At 37.1% G+C, this 21,286-nt stretch overlaps 1 protein-coding gene across 3 annotated transcripts in view; it reads left to right on the top strand.

The window, feature by feature from the left end:
* PIK3CG (phosphatidylinositol-4,5-bisphosphate 3-kinase catalytic subunit gamma) overlaps positions 1–21,286 on the top strand; it is a 47,994-nt gene that overhangs the window by 23,573 nt on the left and 3,135 nt on the right. For 2 of the 3 annotated variants that reach the window (XM_020984579.2, XM_020984580.2), the window contains exons 8-10: positions 833–963; positions 2,207–2,318; positions 6,141–6,298. In XM_020984579.2, coding sequence (XP_020840238.1) covers positions 833–963; positions 2,207–2,318; positions 6,141–6,298 — 401 coding nt within the window. Of the gene's footprint in view, positions 1–832; positions 964–2,206; positions 2,319–6,140; positions 6,299–18,283; positions 21,282–21,286 lie in introns of those variants that run through there. The other variant, XM_078154402.1, reaches the window with a different exon arrangement.

Genomic DNA, 21,286 nt, shown 5'->3' with positions numbered 1-21,286 from the left:
AGGTTTCTAATTTGAAAATAGTGCAGTGATCTTCCCTTTGACTGTAATTTTAAATAAAGGAGAAGAAAAATGTCCGTTGGCCTAAAGAGGAAGGATGTTCTCACCATGCCAGGATAGATGAATTTTACTTCTCTCCATTCACAAATAGAACATGTATACTTTTCATTCAGAGATCTTGTAACCAAGTCCTTCACAGCTTCCTTCCTATTCTCGTAAAAAAAAAAGGAAAGAAAAGAAAAGAAAACCACAAAACACTGTGAACCTAATGACTTGGCAAATAACCCTGCGGCAAAGTATCATTGATATAGTGCACTGGACTTGAAGTTGGACAACTGAGTTTGCATCTTGGCTCTGGTATTTACCAGTGGTGTGACTTGGCAAATCACTTAACCTTTCTGTGCCTCAATTTCCACCTTTATAAAATGAAAACGATATTTGTGCAGCTTACCTCTTTGGGTAGTTGTGAGGATCAAGAGGAAGGAAATAAGTATTTATTGAACATCTACTCTATGTGAGACTCTGTGTCAAGCCCTTTACAAATATCTCATTTGATCCTCAAAACAACTCTGGGAGGTAGGTACTATTACTATTCTCATTTTACAGAGGAGGAAACTGAGGCAAAGAGAGGTTGATTGACTTTCCCAGGGTCATATAGCTATTGTGTCTGAGTTTAAACTCAGATGTTCCTGACTCCAGGTCTGGTCCTCTATCTACTGTGTCACCTAGCTGCCTCTGAAAGAAATAATAGAAATGGAATTACTTTGTAACCTTAAAAATGACACATAAACCTAAGTCATGATTATTCTTCTCAAACTGAGTTCCTATCGCATAGGAATGATTGAAATTGTGAAGGATGCTACCACCATTGCCAAAATTCAGCAGAGCACAGTGGGTAATACTGGAGCGTTTAAGGATGAAGTGCTAAATCATTGGCTCAAAGAAAAATGCCCAATTGAAGAAAAGGTGAGCTAATTTCTCTTTCCTCATTCTAAGGATCCCTTATACAGATACTGTTTATATAGCAATTTAACTTTTTCAAAGTGATCTGTAATCATCATGGTATCCAGCATCTCTGAGATAAGTTACAGATAAGGTGATTTTTTGATCGTTGCAGATCTATATACATTGTGACTCAGCAGCTCTGAATAAAAGACAGGCAATGAGCTCAGGACTTCAAGGTTTTTAGCATTTGCCTCTCCTTTGACTACCAGGCCATGCTTTGTATAAAACTACACCATGCAAAGCATTTGGTTAACCATTATGTGTGTGTGTGCGTATAAATTTTGCCATCCACCAGAAATATTCATTCATATATGTAAATTATGTTCTACCTGACAAAATACCGCATATTCTATAAATTATGGATACAAAAAATGTCAGTTCCAGCATGCTTTTGAAGTGCATATGCTGAGTCCTTTGCAAGCTGTGTAGTAAGGTTGTTTGGCTGTCATTTAAAGTTCTGCTCCTCGGGATTAGTGAGCCTCATTTGCATGGTTACTAGTCCTTTGTTAGAGGGGAGGGAGGGAATGTAATTAGTGACATTTAATAGTCCTATTATACATGATGGCTTTGTGAAGGCTCACATCCCATTAGTGATCAAGAGCAAAGGAAGGGTTATACAGTGTAGGAGAAAATTACTTTGGGTTCCTCTTGAGGGTTGAACCCTTTTGATTTAATTAATACTGCCTTTGACATTTGTTCCTCAATCAAGTCATGAAGATTCCTTGTACAATAGTTAAAAACCTACCAACTTCTGACCTTTCTCAACTTATTACACGTTTGTTGTTGTTCAGTTGTTTTAGTCATGTCCAACTCTTGGTGACCCCATTTGAGTTTTTTATTTTTTGAGAAAGATACTAAAGTGTTTCACCATTTCCTTCTCTAGCTCATTTTACAGATGAAGAAACTGAGGCAAGTGATTTGCCCACGGTTATACGGCTAGTAAGTGTCTAAGCCAGATTTGAACTCAGGAAGATGAGTCTTCCTGACTTCAGGCCAGCACTTTCTCCACTAAACCACCTAGCTACCCCAGAGTGAAAGTCAATTATAGCTAATATATATAGTTCAAATGAAAACCCTTACAATTCGCTCTTTGAATGCAAGTTTCCAGAACAGGAGTTTTGGGGCATCAACCTTTATCAGGTAGAATCTGCTACTTGGGGTGGGAAAGATATCAAATAACCTTTGGGTACCTTTGTATTAATAGTTCCAGGCAGCAGTGGAGAAATTTGTATATTCATGTGCTGGCTACTGTGTGGCAACCTTTGTTCTTGGTATAGGAGACAGACACAATGACAACATTATGATCACGGAGACAGGTGAGTTTATTCCTACTCTGTTAATTTTTAAATGAAGTTAAGATGGATTAGAAATTATGGGTATGAGCATTCTATCTTTTCCGATCTCCAACCCAAACTTGCATCTTAGTACACTTGCCAAAATATCATGCTATGTGAAATATAAAAATATTTCCATCCCCATCACATACAATTTTTCATACCTCAAAAACTTGCACATATACATGTATATGTATGTGTATACAGGTGTTTATATGTGCATTATAGAGCTCGTATATAGCAATCTGACCATCCAGAGTTAGGTATGCCATAAGCAAAAGACTAGATGATCCAAACCCGAATTCAGAGAACTTTTTACAGACTTTCAGCCCCCACTAGTTTGCTTTACCTTAAGCTAAGGAGTTTTAACAAAATTACACAACTCTTTTCCTTCTCTTTTCCTTTTAAAGCCAACAAAGTTTACGTTCTCAAAGCCTGTTAGTCTCATAGCTATTTGTGTAAGCACCTTGAAGGCAGGGACTAAATTCATTTTTGTTATTGTATTCTTAGCACCCAGGACAGTGCCTGGAACTTAAATGCTTGCTAATTTTTGTATGTGTGTGCTTTCCATATGTCCTACTCCATACATCGGGCTCTGCACCACATCTATCTTTGCATGACTAATACTTAGAATGGGATCTTACCCATAGCGTTTCATGGAATAAAAACCACACTCTTTGTTTAGAAGGCAATATTGCTCAAAGATTTTATTAAAACAGCTTGGCTGAACTGGGTGGAAATCACTTCTTTAAGGAGTAGTTCTTTAAGGCCCAAAGTGTCCTACCTATATCAGTGAGCAGTGAGGGGAATGTTACTTACAAAAAGACATAGTATTTGTTCAGTCCAGACTTTACCAGGGTGTCTAAATTGAAACATACTACAAATGAAAAAATGCAAGAAATTGCCGAGGTAAAAGTATGAACTTAAGGGTTATCTGTGAGTCATTTCAATTAGGCAGGCTTCAACAGATGGACATCATCTTCTGGGACATGGGTAGAGCTTGAGGTTACAGAAGGGATGGGGTGAGAGGTGATTGGAATATGTACTTCCTTATTTCAAGCCTCATGAAAATGACAGTTTTCAAAATGGAAATTTTCAAGCTAAGCTGATTTCTATAATAGGCACTTACTTTTAAGGGATTAAATTGAAGATACCTTTTTCTGGGTTCACTCTATGCTCCAAGAAGAAGGTCCCAGACTTTAAATTATCAGCACCTGTGAGGCAACTTGAATGAATTTTTGAGCCACCATTCAATTAGTTAAGTTTAGATCTGACAAATCATAGATCAAACCATAGTTCTTTATAGTCTACGTAGCATTCACATACCACAGAATTGTAAGATGAAGAGACCCATATAAGTCCCCTCCAGAGCTTAAATCTAGCAAAAATAGCCAAAAAACACTCTTTATATTCCCCCTTCCAAAATTATCACAAATACATTCAGCAAAATATGTCAAATGATATTAAGAATGTTTGTATTCAAATAAAATTCCAACAGAAGGGATAACTGCAGACAAAGCAGTATTTACAGTCTGCCTTGGAACCAGGAACCTGATTTGTACAACACACACATTTGTTATTGATTGCAAATGTAGTGTAAGCCAAACATTTGCTTTATGTAAAACAATAAAACCAATCAACAAAACCGTGTGGGCTTCTGTATGCTATAGTAATAAACTTTCATTTTAATGAGTTTTAGAGGCAACAGCAATTTTTATGTCCTGTCAAACTGGTGAAAATAATACTACTACAAGTAAACACATCTTTTATTTTCAGAAAACTATTAGTTCCATGTTTATCTTTCCTTTTAACTGTACCCTGCTTTTTTACATAGAAGAGCATGGCTCATCCTCAGCTACTGATTATCTCTCTTTTCTCTGAAAAGTGGGAAGCCATCTGAAAGCATGACTACAGTACCTTGGCCTTAGGCACTTACATAATTTTCACTAAAATCCCATTTTTTTAAGTGAAGACTTTGTACTGCTGCAGTTACAGTGAATATAAAATGCATGTTTTCCTGATGACATTTTGAATGGAAAGTCATTATAGCTCATTCTTGCCTGGGCATTCAAAAATATTATTGTGATAAAGTTGTTTTATGACTAATCATCAAAAATCTACCCATTAAAATGGGGAGGAATAGAAAAGGAAGGGGAAGGATAGAGAAGAATGAAGAGGAAGAGAAAGGAAGATGATCAAAACTAACCAACATATCGCTGAGTTTGTCAGCATATTTAGTGTTTTGTACCCATAGTTTCATGCCCTTTCCAAATCAAAGAAGGGAGGTGAATTTTCTCATTTCCTCTTCATGAAAAGCTTGGTTAGTATAACTGCCCAATGTTTGGTTTCATTTTTTTAATATGTAAATTTTTATGAACCTGAACATTGGTTTAAGAGATGAGCACGTGGAAGTATGATATTTCCCAAAAGAATTGTCCAATCACACATAGAATTTTGTGTAAGATTCTTAAACCTTTAGGAAGACTATATTTTTGCCATCACAAATTTTCACAGGCAAAATGGGTACTTGTCATATCCTCCTCAAAGTTCCATCCTCCCCACCCCCCTTTGATTAGTATTAACAATAAACCCTCCTTCAGGTTTTTTGTGAAATTTGAAAGTACCTTCCAGAGTTGGGTTTAGAGGCAACACCCAAACTATTAACTGATAAACTCAAAACCATTTCTGCAACATATAGAACTTAAAATAGCCTGTGGCTTTATGTAAACTTGGCTACATTATCCCGAGTTCTGATATAAATTGCTAATGATAATTATATGATAAATTAGAAATCAATAATAGCATTTAGTGGACTTAAAGAATATTAGAATAATGTCAGAAATACATTTGATTCATGTTTTACTGTTTATTTCTTCCACATCTTACAAAAAATCATAGAATCCATAACTTCCTTGAAAATTCTCTTCAAGTGCCATCTCTGGTGATCCCCCAGTTGCTAATGACTCTACAAATTACTTTGTATATAGAATGTAAGGTTCTCAAAGACAGGGACAGTTTTTATTTCCCAGCAACTAGCATAGCACCAAGAACATAGATAAATAGTTAAAACATTAATTAAGCTGTAACCATTGGGAATATAAATAAGCCCAAGCAACACAATCCCTGCTCTCAAGGGGCTCACATTCAAATGGAAGAAGACAACACTTAGGAGACCAGGCAGATAGAGAGGAAAGGGAAGCAGAGAGTCCAGCATTTCCTGGAATGGAGTCCAAGGTTTTGGGAGAGGAGAGATAGGGATGATAGTCAAAGTGTAGGTAGTATAGTATATAAGTAAATATGTAATAAATATTTGTTGATTGATTGATTTTGTATTTATTTGATGCATTCATGTTTCTTTCTCCAACAGAAAGTACAGTAAGGGTATATGCCAGTTGCTGGGAAATAAAAACTGTCCCTGCCCTTGAGGAGCTTACATTCTATATACAAAGTAATTTGTAGAGTCATTAGCAACTGGGGGATCAGAAGAGATGGCACTTGAAGAGAATTTTCAAGGAAGTTATGGATTCTATGATTTTTTGGTAAAAACCTTTGAGGGAAGTGATTGCTTTGTTTTCATCTTTGTACCCTCGGTGTCTGGCATATACCAAGTGCTTACTAAATGCTTGTTGAAGTTAATTGAGTTGAAGATGATGAAAATCATGTAAAAAAAAAAAAGTTTGTCCCTCCTCAGGTAGTTGGCTTTGAGGCAGATTAAGAAACCTTCCAAGAAGTCAACATTAACCCATCAGGCTATTGCAAGCTAGTTATTTACCACAGTGATCTCTGATGTTTCTTTCCATTAAGGAAATCTATTTCATATTGACTTTGGTCACATTCTTGGGAATTACAAAAGTTTCCTGGGTATCAACAAAGAAAGAGTTCCATTTGTGCTAACCCCAGATTTCCTCTTCGTGATGGGAACTTCCGGGAAGAAAACAAGCCTGCACTTCCAGAAATTTCAGGTACATGTGTTACTGTTAAATGATAACAAGGAGTTATAAGCAATCACAAAAGCCCTGTTCTGATGCCTGATCACCACTTGGAGTTTCTCCCAACTGTGAAAGCAAATTTTGAGTTCTGGCTGGTTGGGCCAAACCAGAAAGGCTTCAAGTGTGAGTCCAACAATGGACCATAAAATATCACCTTTGGACCACTTCTAGCTAAATGGGAAGATACTCAAAGAGTGATCATGAGTCAAAGGATGTGGGCTCAAATCCTAACTTTGGCATCTTCCTGCCCATATGGCCTTAGGCAAGCTAATTAAACAGTCTGGGCATGAGTTTTTCATCTATAAAATGAAAGATTTGAGGTTCATAGATTGAAATTAAAATGAGAGGGTTCATAGGTTCCCTTCAGTGGTATGATGGTAAATGTTTAATAACTATCTACCCCCAAAAAATGTACATATAGAACACTATTAAGTTTAATCTGCATAATTTACATTTTCTATGTGCCAGGCACTGTGTGTGCTAAGTGTTTTCACAAATATTATCTCATTTGATCCTCACAGCAACCATGGCAGGTAGGTACTGTTATTATCCTCATTTGGTTGCTGTTCATCCTTCATTCTCCAAGAGAACCAATGACATCAGGATGCCTTGACTTGAAAGTGAATTGGATTAAAGTGAGGCAGGGCTGTGCAAAGTCATCAGCCTCACTCTCTCCTCCAAAGTCATCTGAGTCCAGTGGCAAGACAGGTCAGGATGACTGGCAAAGTCTCTGGATTCAATAGGAGACTCTGGCATTTTTTAGCCAAGGTCTTTGCTGGGTCTCAGTTTGTCTCAGGCAACACCCATTCAGTGATTAAAGGCTAGGTAAGAATTGAGGCAAAAGATGGGCTAGTTTGACTTCCCAAAAGAATCAATCTGGGAAGGGAAGACCCTCACAGTTTCTGGCCAGAGCCGAAACAATTGCTATTTACATTCACTCTGAAGAAACTGAGACAGACAGAGCTAAGTGATTTATTTGGGTCACACAGCTACTAAGTGTCTGAGGCTGGATTTGAACTCAGGTGTTCCCAACTCCAGGCCCAGTGCTCTATTATTCAATGTGCCCCCAGCTGCCACCACATAATCTATCCAATGTTCTATTTCTGGCTCTGGTCCTCAATCCTCACCAACTTTGGTATAAAAACAGCAGTAATAATTAGTCACATTTACATAATGCTCCAATGCTTTCCACCTCAACCCTATAAGGAAGATAGAATGAGTCATGATCCCATTTGCAGATGAAGAAACTGAGGCTTAAAGATGCTAAGTAACATACTCAGGGCCAGACAGCTATTAAGGATAAATATGGAAGCTCAGACCTAAGTCTAATGACTCCAAGATCAATATTTATTCCACTCTAAGAAACCACAGAGGCTGGACATACTCAGTATCTGCTTTTTAAACCCTTTCCAGTTTTGACTATTAAACATCTCCAACCTGGAAATAGAATTTTCACATTAGAAAATTTTTAAATTGTGAATAAACTCAGTAGCCAAAAAGCTATGTTTACAAGTGTGTGCGTGTGTGTGTGTGTGTGTGTGTGTGTGTGTGTGTGTTTAAATAAAGTCTGTTTTATAAAAATTCCAAACTAATGGAGCGTATGAATTGGGAGCTGATTGCTTACTTTATATTCATCAAAGGTTTCCTTTAAGGAACTATCTCCTTTGATGCATCTATGATTTTATTTATTTAAGAAATGATTTACATTACATATAAAGATTATATATGATATATCATATAAAAGATATAAGATGAATAATGTATGATTATATATAATGTATAAGATTCTATTTATATATCGATTATATATAAGATTTTCAGGACCATACCTCTTGTGTGTCAATCCCTTTGTGGTCAGAATAGCATCTCTCGAAGTATGGTGCAAGGACTCTAGAAGTCCCCCAAACTCTTTCAAGGGGTCTATGTGGTCAAAACTAATTTAACATTAAGACATTTTCACTTCTAATATGACAAATACAGCCATAACCCACATTCACAAAAACTCTTTGGAGGATCACCAATTATTTTTAAGAATGTAAAGAGATCTTAGAACCAGAAAGTCCAGGGGTGGGGAGCCTGTGTCCTCGAGGCTACATGTGGCCCTTTAGGTCCTCAGTGTGACCCTTTGACTGAATCCAAACTTCACGGAACAGATTGTTTCGATTCGGTCAAAAGGTCACACGTGTTCAGGGAAGTAATGCAGATCTTGCAGAGCCATATAAATTATAATCTAAGATCACATATTTAGAGCTAGAAGGGACCTTAGAAGCCATCTAATCCAAGCCCCTTATTTTATAGATGAGGAAACTGAGTCCAAAGAAGTTAAGTGACTTACCCAATGTCACAAGTAGTCAGTAACATAGGCAGGTCTTTAGCCCCCCAGTACCTTCACTGGCATGTTTCTTAAAAAGGAGCTCAGAGGTCATCCAGTCCAACCCTACCCCAATCATGAATCCCATCTGCTTTGTTTTGAAGCTTGTCATTTCATGTTTATTCCTGCTTGTCTTTGATGTGCCTGATTTTCACTTCAGTGGTTACAAGCCTTGCTTCTCTCAGACTTCAGGGCCGTGGTCAGTGAGACCAAGACCTCCCTGTGGCCAGATGGTCTCAGGGTTTTTTTTCCCCCCGTTTGTACTTCTCTGCATTGTCTCAGTTGGGATCCAGTCCTTTACTTGGTGACTTTTTCAAAGGTGTGGAATTTTTCTGTTGTTGCTTTTTAAGGGGTTTGACATGTTTCAGCCCTGTTTTTCTTCCAAGTTAAAAATCACACATTTTGACAATTTCCTGGAGGGGGGAAAAAGTGGGAAAAAAAGTTGGCTGAAATTCATCTTTTAAGGAAACAAAAACCACTCCATCAGTTCTTTTCTTTTACATAGATGAGATTTATCTAAATGGATTTGTCCAAACACAGCAAAAACACTGACATTTAAAGAAGGAGATAAAAGCAGAGAATCTGGCTCTGTAGTCACTTCCCTTCATTAATACTCGTAGAGTTGTTGAGAAGAAAGCATTTGGTAAAAATTATAGATTTATATATATAAATATGCCTTATTGTTGCTACTGTTATTATTGTTCAGTGAGCCTTTTGAAAAAAATGAATCATGTGTTCATTTTATCTCCTTTTTCTCCAATTAGTATTATGTACTGCGCTTAGAATAATACTCTTTCACCTCTGCATCCATCATAGCCAGTAATGTCTGTCTAGGTACCCCACCCACAATCTTGGCACCATCTTGAATTCTTGATCTTTCACATTCAAATGTAGTCAACTTCCAAATTGCACCATCTCCATAAGTATTCATGCTATCCCCTTAAATACCAGTCATTATTCCCACTCATTTCTCACCATTTGGCCTCCCTCCTACTACGCCTAATCTTCTGTTGCTTAGTTAGCAGCACAGCTGGCCCTAGAACCCAGTTACCATGATATCCAGTCCAGTGTGCTACTATCATGTATGTGTCTATATGAATAAATTTTAAACATTTGTTGTTGTTCAGTTATCCAGTCATGTTTAGCTCTTCATGACCCCGAGGACCACAGCATGTCAGGCTCTTCTGTCCTCCACTGTCTCCTGAAGTCTGTCCAAGCTTACTGTCCTGGAGTTTTCTTGGCAAAGATACTGGAGTAGTTTGTCGTTTTTCTCCAAAATGTACACATGCATTGTGCATACCTATAGATTACATAGATAGGCCAAAAAATTATAACTAGTGGCTAGCTTGCTAATGCTGAGTGTACTTTAAGATTTAGTAATAATATAGTGAAACAGAACCAAAATGTAACTCTCTGGATCAATCATAGCAATAATTATTGTTGTCCTAGAAGTTAGCTAAAATTTTGCATACAGTACTGACTTCTTATTCTTCCATCATCTAATTAGGACTTCTGATCAGGATTCGTGGCTTAAAAGGAGACTTAGAAAGTAGTGATCTGTAGCTTCGCGTGAACAGAGCTAACTCTCCCAGGAAAAAATTGAGTATTGTGCTAGTATATGCAGTTATCTCTTTCTTCCTTTTGTTAGTCAAATTTACATTTATCTGTCTTGGCTTCCCTTTAGATGTTAAGTTTCTTGGGGCTAGGGATCATGACCTTTCAAAACACTGTCAAGACTCCCCAGTACTTAGTACCAAAGGTTATTAGTATTTTAGTTAATCTGGTAATAATCTGATACTGTATACATTTGCATATTATATTTAAGAGGCTCTAGTTCCATGTAGATCTGGAAAAATAATTCCTTTAATAAACTTGACTAATTAATGCATTGAGTAAACTGAACTTATATTGGAAGAGTGAGAAGGTGGGGCTTTTGAATGGTAGTTTTATTGAACAAAAGGAAAGGGATATAATAAAAGGTGTACATCACTACCTAGTAACCCATGGCTGCATTTGTTGATAATTGTTAAGGTCACCCAAAAAAAGGGGAAAAACATTAAAATAATAAATGATGAGCCCTTTTACAGAATGAACATACCAACCCAGTGGCAGCTAGGTGCCATAATGGACAGAGCCCAGGAACTGGAGTCAGGAAAACATGAGTTCATATCCTATCTCAGACACTTTCTAGCTGTGAGACCCTGGGCAAATAACTTAACCTCTCTCAGCCTCAGTTTCCTTATCTATGAAATGGGGATTGTAATAACACCAACCATACAAGACTGTTGTGAGAATCAAATGAGATAGAATTTGTAAAGCATTTTGTAAACCTTAAATCATTTTAGAAATGGTTCTAGTACTATGAATATTAGTCCTTGGAGGCAGGTTGACCTGAACAGAGCAAAAGAATGTCCTATTCTACCCTGCCCCTCTCTCCTTCTAGAGGTGACTTGTTCAGCCTGGAGCTTTTTCCTTTGGACTATTCCCTAAAAACAGAGACTTAGGAGATAAATTTTAGTCAGGGAGAAAGACAAAATCTTCTGAAACCAAGGACATCTGGCCACCTTATGGTACAATGTCATGCACACAGTGGGTGTTCAATAAATATTTTTGATGGTTATGATCATAATGAATTAATTCTCCTTAATGAAATATGTTCCTAAAACAAAAGAGGAAGGATTCTTTTGCTTACTGATAATTAATCTAAGACCACCTTATTTTAAATCTAAAGAAAGTACTCTAAACATTTTGCCAGCAATTTTCAAAATTTCAGGAAGATCTTTAGCAGTTGAAATTCTCTTCCTTTAGAAACACAGTATCAGCATCTAAGGAAATCTGCAATCATAGAGGGAGAAACAGCTGAAACATATTATCCTTGGGTAGAAGGGTTTGTGTGTGCTTCTGTTTTATGTTTTTATTAATCTGAGCAGCCTATTAGGGAATTTTTAAAAAAGTAAATGACGCTGGTTAAAAGGTTAAAAAGAAACTAATGTTAGACAAGAGATTCCTGCTTTGAGTGAGATCTTGGTTGGACTAGATTCCTCCTATGGTCCATTCCAAATATAAGATTTTATCAGTCTGTAATGAAATAGTAAATACTGCCACCTGATGATAAGGTGAAATAAATTTTGAATTATTATTCAGTTTATAGGTGCAACCTTGTTACCTTTGAAGAATAATGAAACTTAGATGTGGCACCCAAAAAAAAAAATTCTTAGGGTTGGAAGGAACCTTCTAGGCTACCAGAGTGCATAAATCATTTACTTAAATTAACATATTATTAAATGACATATTCAGTAATTGTATTTTGTATATACAGTTTTTATAAGGTTTTTTTGCTCATGAGCATTAGATATTCTTCCAATTATAAAAAGGAGTATTACTAACTGAATAATGAGATATATACTAATACTAGTAATTAGCAATGTTAATATGGAACAGTTGTCAAGGAAGAAAAATACTAGGTGTCCTGAAGATATTAGCTTAAAACTGCACTAACATCTTTGGAATACCCCATATTTAGAGCTAATGACCTTGCATAATGCAAACAAACATTGTAAGACCAGCTTTGAATATGGTAGGTGCTCAATAAATATTTTAATAATGAATGGCATTTAGAAATATGGGTGAATATTTCCAAGCAAACATAAGCTTTTCAGTTAAAGAGTGGCCTTAAAAGGCAGTCACCCCTAGATGTCACTCTTAAGAAGCAGTTTTGCACAAGTCGGGTACCTGTTACATGAATTTATAATCAGTGCTTCTAGAGTTTTTCTTTCCCAAGACCTTTGTTGGCTAGGGGAGTAATTCCTCATGTATTAGCTGCTGTTTCCACATACCCCCACATGGGAGAACATCCAGTTTCACTTGAATTTAAAGCACAGTCTTTTATCCACGTGAAAAGAATGAATGTTCAGCAAATAGGACTAATGAGAGAGTCACCTTTCAGGGGTGGAAATGTATTTACCCTAAACCCAGGCAAAATTGCAAGAGCTGGCTGTTTGCCATTTGGCTTCTCCCAACCCCCTTTTTAATTTCCTTAATCCTATCTCCTCCAGCTCTCACCACTCTCAAGATAATAACAGACATCTATTCCATAACTCATTGCATGTGAGAAGCTGTGTTCACAGTGGATGAAGAACTGTCCTCAAAACCTCATAGATGTGGGTTCAAGTGCTACCTCTGACACAAGGTGTGGCCCTGGGCAAGTCCCTTCACTTCTCAGTGCTCTAAGCCAGAGAAGCCAAAAACAGCCAGACCAGATTAAAATATGGTTAGGAAACAGTTAAGAAAATAAATAAAAATACAATAGAACATGGATAATGTTAGTGTGTGGTTTTCTAAGTCAGTGTTTGGCCAGAAGGGATCTTTGTGAAAGAGTTAGTAATGGCTCCAGTTTCTATCTGAGTTTGTCATTGCTCTAGGCATTTCCCTAAGACTGTACATTGCAAAGAAAGTGCCGGACTACAATTGTAGAAGTTTCTACATATGGGGGTTTCCTGTACAAACGAAATTATTACATAGGACCTGAGCCTGGAGTGAAGCCAATGAGACATGGGTTCAAGTCCCTGACCGATAAAAATAGGCTGTGTGACTCTAGATTGTTAGAGGATTGCCTGAGGCACTGAAAAGCTAAGACTATAAACTGCAGAGCTGGTACTGATACGCATTTGGTAGAGGGATTTTTCTCAATAGGAGTTGTCCACAAGAATGAAATCAATGGTGTGTTCCAAACAAAACAAAACAGCTTTGACATACATTACCTCCTTTGATCCTCACAACTCCCTACCAGTGCAGTTGACATTGTTATCCCCATTTTACAGAGGAGAAAACTAACACTGAGAAAGATTGGGGTCAAATGGCTAATAAAGTGTCTGAAGTAGGATCTGAGCCTAAATCCACTTTGCTTCTCTATTGTTCAGTCGTTTCTGTTCTGTCTGACTCTTTGTGACCTCATTTGGGGTTTTCTTGGCAAAGATACTGGAGTGGTTTGCCACTTTCTTTAGCTCCTTTTATAGTTGAGGAGACTGAGGCAGAGTTAAGTGACTTGCCCAGGGTCACACAGCTAGTAAATGTCAGTGGCCAAGTTTGAACTCAGGTCTTCCTGACTCCAGGCACTGTGCTTCTCTGATCACTCCCTAATTAAAACTGTAACTCAAAAATTTTCTGGCATGCCATTTACACTTAGCATGAATTTGTTAGTATGATACTTTCTCCAGAATCTTCTTTCTAATTTCAGAAGGAAAAGCTAAGGTCCTGTTGAAGGAGTTCCAGGCATCTGTAAGGATGCAGGCAGCTGTGGTGATAAGTGATAGTGAATGATAAGAGCCCCAAGAGTTGTCTGATCCTAAATACAAATACAAATTCTGCCACTTTCTACTTTTGTGGCAAGTTATTTAACCTCTCTGGGTCTCAGTTTCCCCTTTTTTTTAAAATGAGAGAGTTAGACTAGATAACCTTTAAGTTTTCTTCTAGCTGCAAATTCTATGATCCTATGTAAATGTGTGTGTGTGTGTGTGTGTGTGTGTGTGTGTGTGTGTGTATGCAGGGTGGAGAAGGGAGTATACTGTGAACAAAGGGCATGACCATGGTCCCTAAAAGCAAAGCAAGTGAGTAGCCTCCTATTTTTCCTAAATGTAAGTCAAGATTTGTCACTAATTTTAAAAGTCTTCACTCTTTAATAATTTAATTGATCTTGAATCAGTGTGTTTTAAGGGAACTTTCAAAGAAGGGGTTCTTAGCGTGGGGTCCATAACTTTAAAAAAAAATTTAATAGCTGTATTCCAATAGAACTGATTTCCTTTGAAATCCTATGTATTTTATTTTATGTGTTTAAAAACATTGTTCTGAGAAAAGGATTCCCCAGGCTGCCAAAGAGTCCATGGCACATAAAAAGGTTAAAAACTTCCATTTTACAAAGGAGTAGGGAGTAATTACTAAGCTTATTTACTTGCTGCTTGGGAGAGATGTGAACCCAGCTCTGCAAAGATGAAATTAGATTCATTCATTAGCTCATCAGTGGAAGGGAGGAGGTTTGGGAGACTGGGTTACGATTGCTCCCATTTGCTAAGCAAATATAACTTTTCTATAGGGATTCTCTCACCATTGCTTACTATTAGAAAACCCAAACTGAATGTGTACTAGCTTAATTGTAGCCTTTCAGCTTTTAATAAGTTCCTAGCTAAATATTTGCAAAGAAAGTAAGTGTAGGTTTTCCACTAACAGATAGAACCAGAGAATCCCTTTTTAAAAAGCTTTCAAGGTACAAGTTGTAATTCAAAGGCTGTAAACAAAAGGTTTTAACTTGAGATGTTCAATATTCTTTCTGATTAGCCACACTTTGCCTTCCAGCAGAAACATGTTATTTCATCCAAAGCCTCCATTGTCTTGTCAGAGCTATGTTTAAAAACATTTACAAATGAATTAAACATTACCAATTAACATTACTTCAGACTTAAAGCCCTGGTCCCTGTTCTAGTTTTTTTCCTTCTGAAGGGTATAAGTGAAAGCTAGGAGGTACCATGGATAAACCCTTGGACCTAGAATCAAGATAGACCTGAGTTCAACTGTAGCATCAGACAATTATTGGCTGTGTGAGACAGTGCAAGTAATTTAACTTTTGTTGGCCTCAGTTTCCTCATCTGTAAAATAAGTATAATAATAGTACCTACCTCCCAGGATTGTTGTGAGGGTATATTTGTAAAACACTTCGCAAACCCTAAGGTGTTAGGTAAATACTACTACTACTTATCATTATTTATTATTATTATGATGATGATGATGTTAAATGTATAGAGATGCGTTCCCCTCTATAAGCTTTTCATTTATAAATATTTTTTGGATTTTTCTTTTTCTCTCTTTCTACCCTTAGCCACATTTTTATACTCTTTTATCCTTATCCTTGTGTGTGTGTGTGTGTGTGTGTGTGCGCACGCGCGCACACGCACTTCTGTCTCTTACTATACTAAGAAGACTGCTTCACTTTTCTGGGGATAGGATCTACAGTATTTCACTTCCTCTTAACTCCTGGGTAAACATGAGCAGAGGAAGTAGAGAGTTCTCTTTTGGAGAAAAAAAATAGGCCTAGTCATTATGACCCAGGACAATTTGTTATTCATCAGCTATTAGCAATTTAGTACATTGTACCTAAAATCTTTATTGTTTTCAATTTAGTGGCCTCTTTGTTTTGCTGATTACTACCTTAGTTAAGGCTTAGAGAAGTGATGATTTATGCTCATGTTTCCTCCTATTCACAAGGCTTGTGGTTGATTTTTTTTAAAATACCTTTTCAATATGCTATGAAACCCTAATAAAATTAGTTGAATAAAATAGAACATTGAGGAGAGAAATGTCAGTAAAAGAACTATCTATTAATTTGATGATTATTGATGAACATTCATTTCAGATCAATAAGAATTTATTAAAGTTCCTACTCTGTATAAGACACTGGGAATACAAATGTTAAAAATGACATGTTTCTGTCTTTGGGGGGCTTATAGGAAAAGGGGTATGATATATATTCAAATAAGTATGATATAAGTTTACAAGGCAAAAAGAAATGTCTAGAAAAGTGCTCCAAGAAAAAATTGAGGTAGGAGAACTCACAGCTGGTCAACAGTCAACATCAGAGCTCACTATATAATAGTTTTAGATGCTTTCAGTAACAAATGGATTTAACCACATTCTAGAAAGCAGTTTCCGCTCCTGAGGCATGCCTTGTCTTCTCCACTTGAAAATGAAAAAACCTCAAGTAGGAATTAAGGAAAGAGAAAGATTGGTTATGTTTGAACCTAGCACAGCAGTTCCTGGGAGTTGATAGAAGATGGATGTAAGGTATTTCTTCGTTTCTGCGTTATTCTCCTGGAACCACAGCCCCACATTTTCTCAAGCCACCTGACCTCTATAGTTTGAAAAAAGGGGAATGGGAGGCAGGAGAGAGAAAAATAGCCATGATCCACCATGGATCTGAGCTCATTCCTGCCCACATCAGTGTGAAGGAGTACAGGAAGAAGAGGACAAAGCAGCTGCTGTCCTGTTCTCCCTTGGGAGATACAGACAGCTTTAGATGCAACCACTGTCATTCTTTTTAAAGTCAAAGAAGGTTGGACTTAGAAGGTACCACAAAGATCATAGATTCCATTCCATATCTGAGCTAGAATCCCCTCCAAATCATCCCCTAGTGATTATCCAGCCTTGAACTTGGAAACCTTCAGTGATGGAGAGCTTTCTCCTTGGTAGAGGACCTTTAATAGCTAAGAGGCCATTTAGAGAAGGTCATCAGGATTGGTAGAAATTCCATCACGTTGGTATAATAGATTCTCTTTAATGTGTATGAGCCAACAGGGACAGTCTACTCTAGTAGTCAAAGAATCTGTGTTTGTCGGAATATGAGGACTTTGAGCCCTTAGAATTTCCAGATGAGCATTCCAGTCATTAGATCTGTCTAGCCTTTTATGTCAGTCTAATGAGCATATGGCAAATGATAACATTCTCAAAAGAGATTTTTCTCCCGGAGGAGAAATTTGTCTCTGAATTTTAGGGCCAGCTGGACAATTTAGAACTAGAGAGTGGTTGCTGGACTCTGTAGTAGGTGATTCCTCTAAATGACTCTACTTGTTGGAGATGCTAGAGGTGAGATTCTTGTTAGGTTATATGTTGGACTTAGTGGCCTCCAAGATGCCTACCTGTGAGGAGGTTCTGTAATTAATAGGACAGATCCTAAGATTTATAGGAGAAAAGGATTTTAGAAATAATCTCATCTAACCTCCTTATTTTGTAGATAAAGAAACTGAAGCCCAGAAAAATTAAATGACTTCCTCAGTACTTGACACAGTACCTAGCATATATATCTATATAAGTTTACGTCCATATGTATGTATATATGTATGTATGTATGTATGTATGTATGTATGTATGTACATATGTTTTTTGTTGTTCATTCATTTCAGTCATGTCTGACTCTTTGTAACCCCAATTGGGGTTTTCTTGGCAAAGGTACTGGAGTGATTTGCCATTTAGCCTCTTCAGCTCATTTTACAGATGAGGAAACTGAGACAAACAAGGTTAAGTGACTTGCCCAGGGTCACACAACTAGTGTCTGAGGCCAGATTTGAACTCAGGGAGATGAGTCATCCTGATTCCAGGCCCCAAACTGTATGTACTATCATGCCACCTAGCTGCCATAATCTTATGGCTAGGGGTAGTGGTAACGGAAATAAAGGTTGGACTCTGGTCTTCTCTCTCTGAATCCAATGTGCTTCCTATTACTCTACACAGTCTTTCCCTTTCTCTTTCTTATTCTGTCCCCATTTGGTGATGATGCCATGCTCACATCAGATACCATAGGGAGGGCAGTGTGGCTTAGTGCATACAAGGCTAGACTTGGAGTTAAGAAGATACGGATTCTGGCTAATATGGAAATGTGTTTTGCATAACTTCATATATAAAATCGATATCAATTTGCTTGCCTTCTAAAGGAGGAGGTAGGTAGGAGCGGGAGGGAGAGAATTGAGAACTCACAATTTTTAAAAATGATTGTTAAAATTTTTTACATGTAATTGGAAAATATTTAATAACATAAATTTTTTTAGATGAAAGAAGATATAAATTCAGGTCCTACACCTCATAATCATGGTCAAAGCTGTTTAACCTCCGTGAGCCTCATCTCTAAAACAGGGGTAATAATACCTATACTACTTATGTCAGAGGGTTTTTTGAAGATCAAATGAAATAATTATATGTGGGGTGCTTTGCAAACTTTAAGCACTATATAAAATGCCAGTTTTCAGTCGGTTCATTAGGGAACGTTCACTGATTGGCAATATAATAATACGTTGATTTGTAGGTGGAAATTTTCTGCTAGCACCAGGAGCTTAAGCTTAATTGTATACCCTCACCTTCAGGATGTTCACCTGGCATATGTCTTTTCTCCAAAATCACAGTGACTTAAAATAATTATTAAGCAGAATGTACAATAATTCTGAATCAAGAGAAATCCACATCCATCATCTTGTGAAAATTACACAAGTTGCTAAATTAATGTGAATATTGCCTTTGGTAAGTCTGCACTTAGCCAATGCAATTACTAAGGAAAAATGAAAGGCAGCTCAAGAGGGCATATACATGGACAAAAGAAACTGATTTCTTAATATAAATGGAGCCATTAAGAATGCAAGAGCCCTAATGCACTGAGCTGATTTCCAGGAGGCTAAGTATTCTGCACGGTCATGAACAGAAAAACTCCAAGGACTTGGAAAACTAGATCCATCTGCAAGTGGAAAGTAGAAGAGCTGAAATTAAAGAGTGAAACAAGCATTTCTCTTCTTTTGAAAAGATGCAGAGACAAATTGGTGTTAGATTCTAACCCTATCTAACCCATCAGTCACTGGTGACTTAAGGAGGGAAGGTCTGGAAGAAAAAGGATAAGAACACCAAATTAAGCTAAGCATTAAAAACCAAAAAAGGGGAGGAATGAAAGCTATATTGGGGAGGAAAGAACGATCAAAGAATGAATAGAATTGCTGTACGTGGTATACGGAATGATAACTGGTGAAAGAGAGAAAGCAGAGCTATTCCATTTTTATTTTGTATCTGGTTTTGCTTCTGCCAATAAAAATGATGTTTGGGCCAGAAAGGAAACAAAAATGGCTATTAGGCAGTTCATACCCAAGATAAGTAGGAAGATAGTAAAAGAACAACCTAACTCCTTTTCATGAGTTTGAGTATCTTGATCCAGATGCACTACACCTTCAATAACTGAAAGAATTGGTGAATATTATTGCTACACCACCATCAGTAATATTTGCAAGATCATGGAAAACACAAAAGAGGCACCATATGGCTGGAAAGGAACAGATAGGAGGTATATTTTGTCAGACAAGGCCAAGGTATTGCCTAATTTTACTTTTGTTACAAAGTAGACTTTTGTTGAGGACTGAGAGACGGCATTGGGAAATACCAGTGATGTTAAAAAAATCAATAACACATTTTAACAGTTTTTTTTAAATCGAATAAGCCATTCTCCAACAAAAGGAAAAAGAATAGAATTTGGAAACTAGGCAAATGTGCTCAACTTTGCTTCCCGACAAATGTCTAGAAAATATTATTTAAAAGATGGCTCATGAACACTAAAAAAAGGAAGTCCCTAAAGAGCCATCATAACTTTGTTTCCCTTTTTAGCAGGATTTTGGCAGTATCTAGGTAAGCATGCAAAAATGTCTCTCATGCTATTCCATTATGGAGGTATGTGTGACAGATAATTGTATAATTAGATGAATTCAGGGCTATCATGAATGGTTAAAACCTTAGCAGGGCACCCCAGGAATCTTCACTTGGCCCAGTGGTGTTTAACATTTGAATAACTTGGATAAAGGCTCCTAGGTGATAAAAAGCTAGGAGGGATAGTTAACATGTTGGATGACAAGTCAGAATCCAAAAAGATCTTGATGAGTTAGGATATTGGGCCAAATGAAAGAAGAAGGGATTTAATGGGGACATACATTGTCATACTGGATTTAGAAAATCTGCTTCACAAGAAATTTGGAGTCAGAGATCTAGGTTTGAATCATTCCATTTCTACATACCACTTTTATAATCTTGAATATGTCATTTCCTCTCAGTTTCTTCATCTGTAAAATTAGAAGATTGGACTAGATGACCTTTAAGGTCCCTTCTATCTTATAGCCCATAATCCCAAGTACACAATGAAGATGTGTCTAGACAGCAGTTTGTCTGGAAAAAGGTCTGAAAATGGGGTTTTAGTGGACTATAATAAACTCAGTAAGGGTCAGTAAGTCACAAGGAAGCAAGAAAAAAAAAGTAAAAGTGATCTTGGGCTGCATTAAGAGCCCAGTACCTACCACCAATAAGGAGGCAGTAGTCCCCCCTACTCTACCCTGATCAGACCATTTCTGGATTAGTGTGTTAAGTTTTTACCACAACAGTTTGGGAAAGACATTAAGAAACTAGAGAGTGTCCCTGGGAGGGCAGCTAGAATGGCAATGGGCCTTGAATCTGAGAAGATCAGCTAAAGGAACTGGGCTGGTAACCTTGGAGAATAGCAGAATCAGGGGAGGAATATGATTTGTTGATCTCTGGGTTGTCATATAGAAGAGAGATTAGATTTGTCCTCATTGAACCCAGAGGGCAGTACTAGAAACAATGGATAGAAATTTCAAAAAAGGCAAATTTAGACTTGATAAAGTAAAAATTTATCTTTCTGGAGATATAGTGTATTTCCCTTGGTAGAAATCTATCATTATTATTTCATGCCTCTCCTTGGGCTATATAAATTTCCATTATCAATATCTATATGGGAGAAACTTAATCTGTAGGGCAAGAATATAAGATCAAAATGATTAATAAGGAATTAATGTTCAATAAGCATCCCTAGAGTTAATGAAAACTATGTTAGGCATTTTACAACTTACAAAGATGGTTTGTCTTTTACATGTTTATAATCTACAAATATGGATCCTGTCCTAGGAGTTATATTTTCTGTTACATATGGCATGCAAGTCAAATTAAGGTCTGGAAGCTTGTTCTATGAGTGCCTCTAGTCACTTTAACAACAGTAATGATCTTTCCTTTATCCA

Source organism: Phascolarctos cinereus, unplaced genomic scaffold (assembly GCF_003287225.1).
Source record: "Phascolarctos cinereus isolate Bilbo 61053 unplaced genomic scaffold, phaCin_HiC Scaffold_1;HRSCAF=81, whole genome shotgun sequence".
Taxonomy (NCBI): Eukaryota; Metazoa; Chordata; class Mammalia; order Diprotodontia; family Phascolarctidae; genus Phascolarctos; species Phascolarctos cinereus.
The sequence above is the reverse complement of the archived record's forward strand: the minus strand, read 5'-3'. Positions and strand labels throughout refer to the sequence as shown.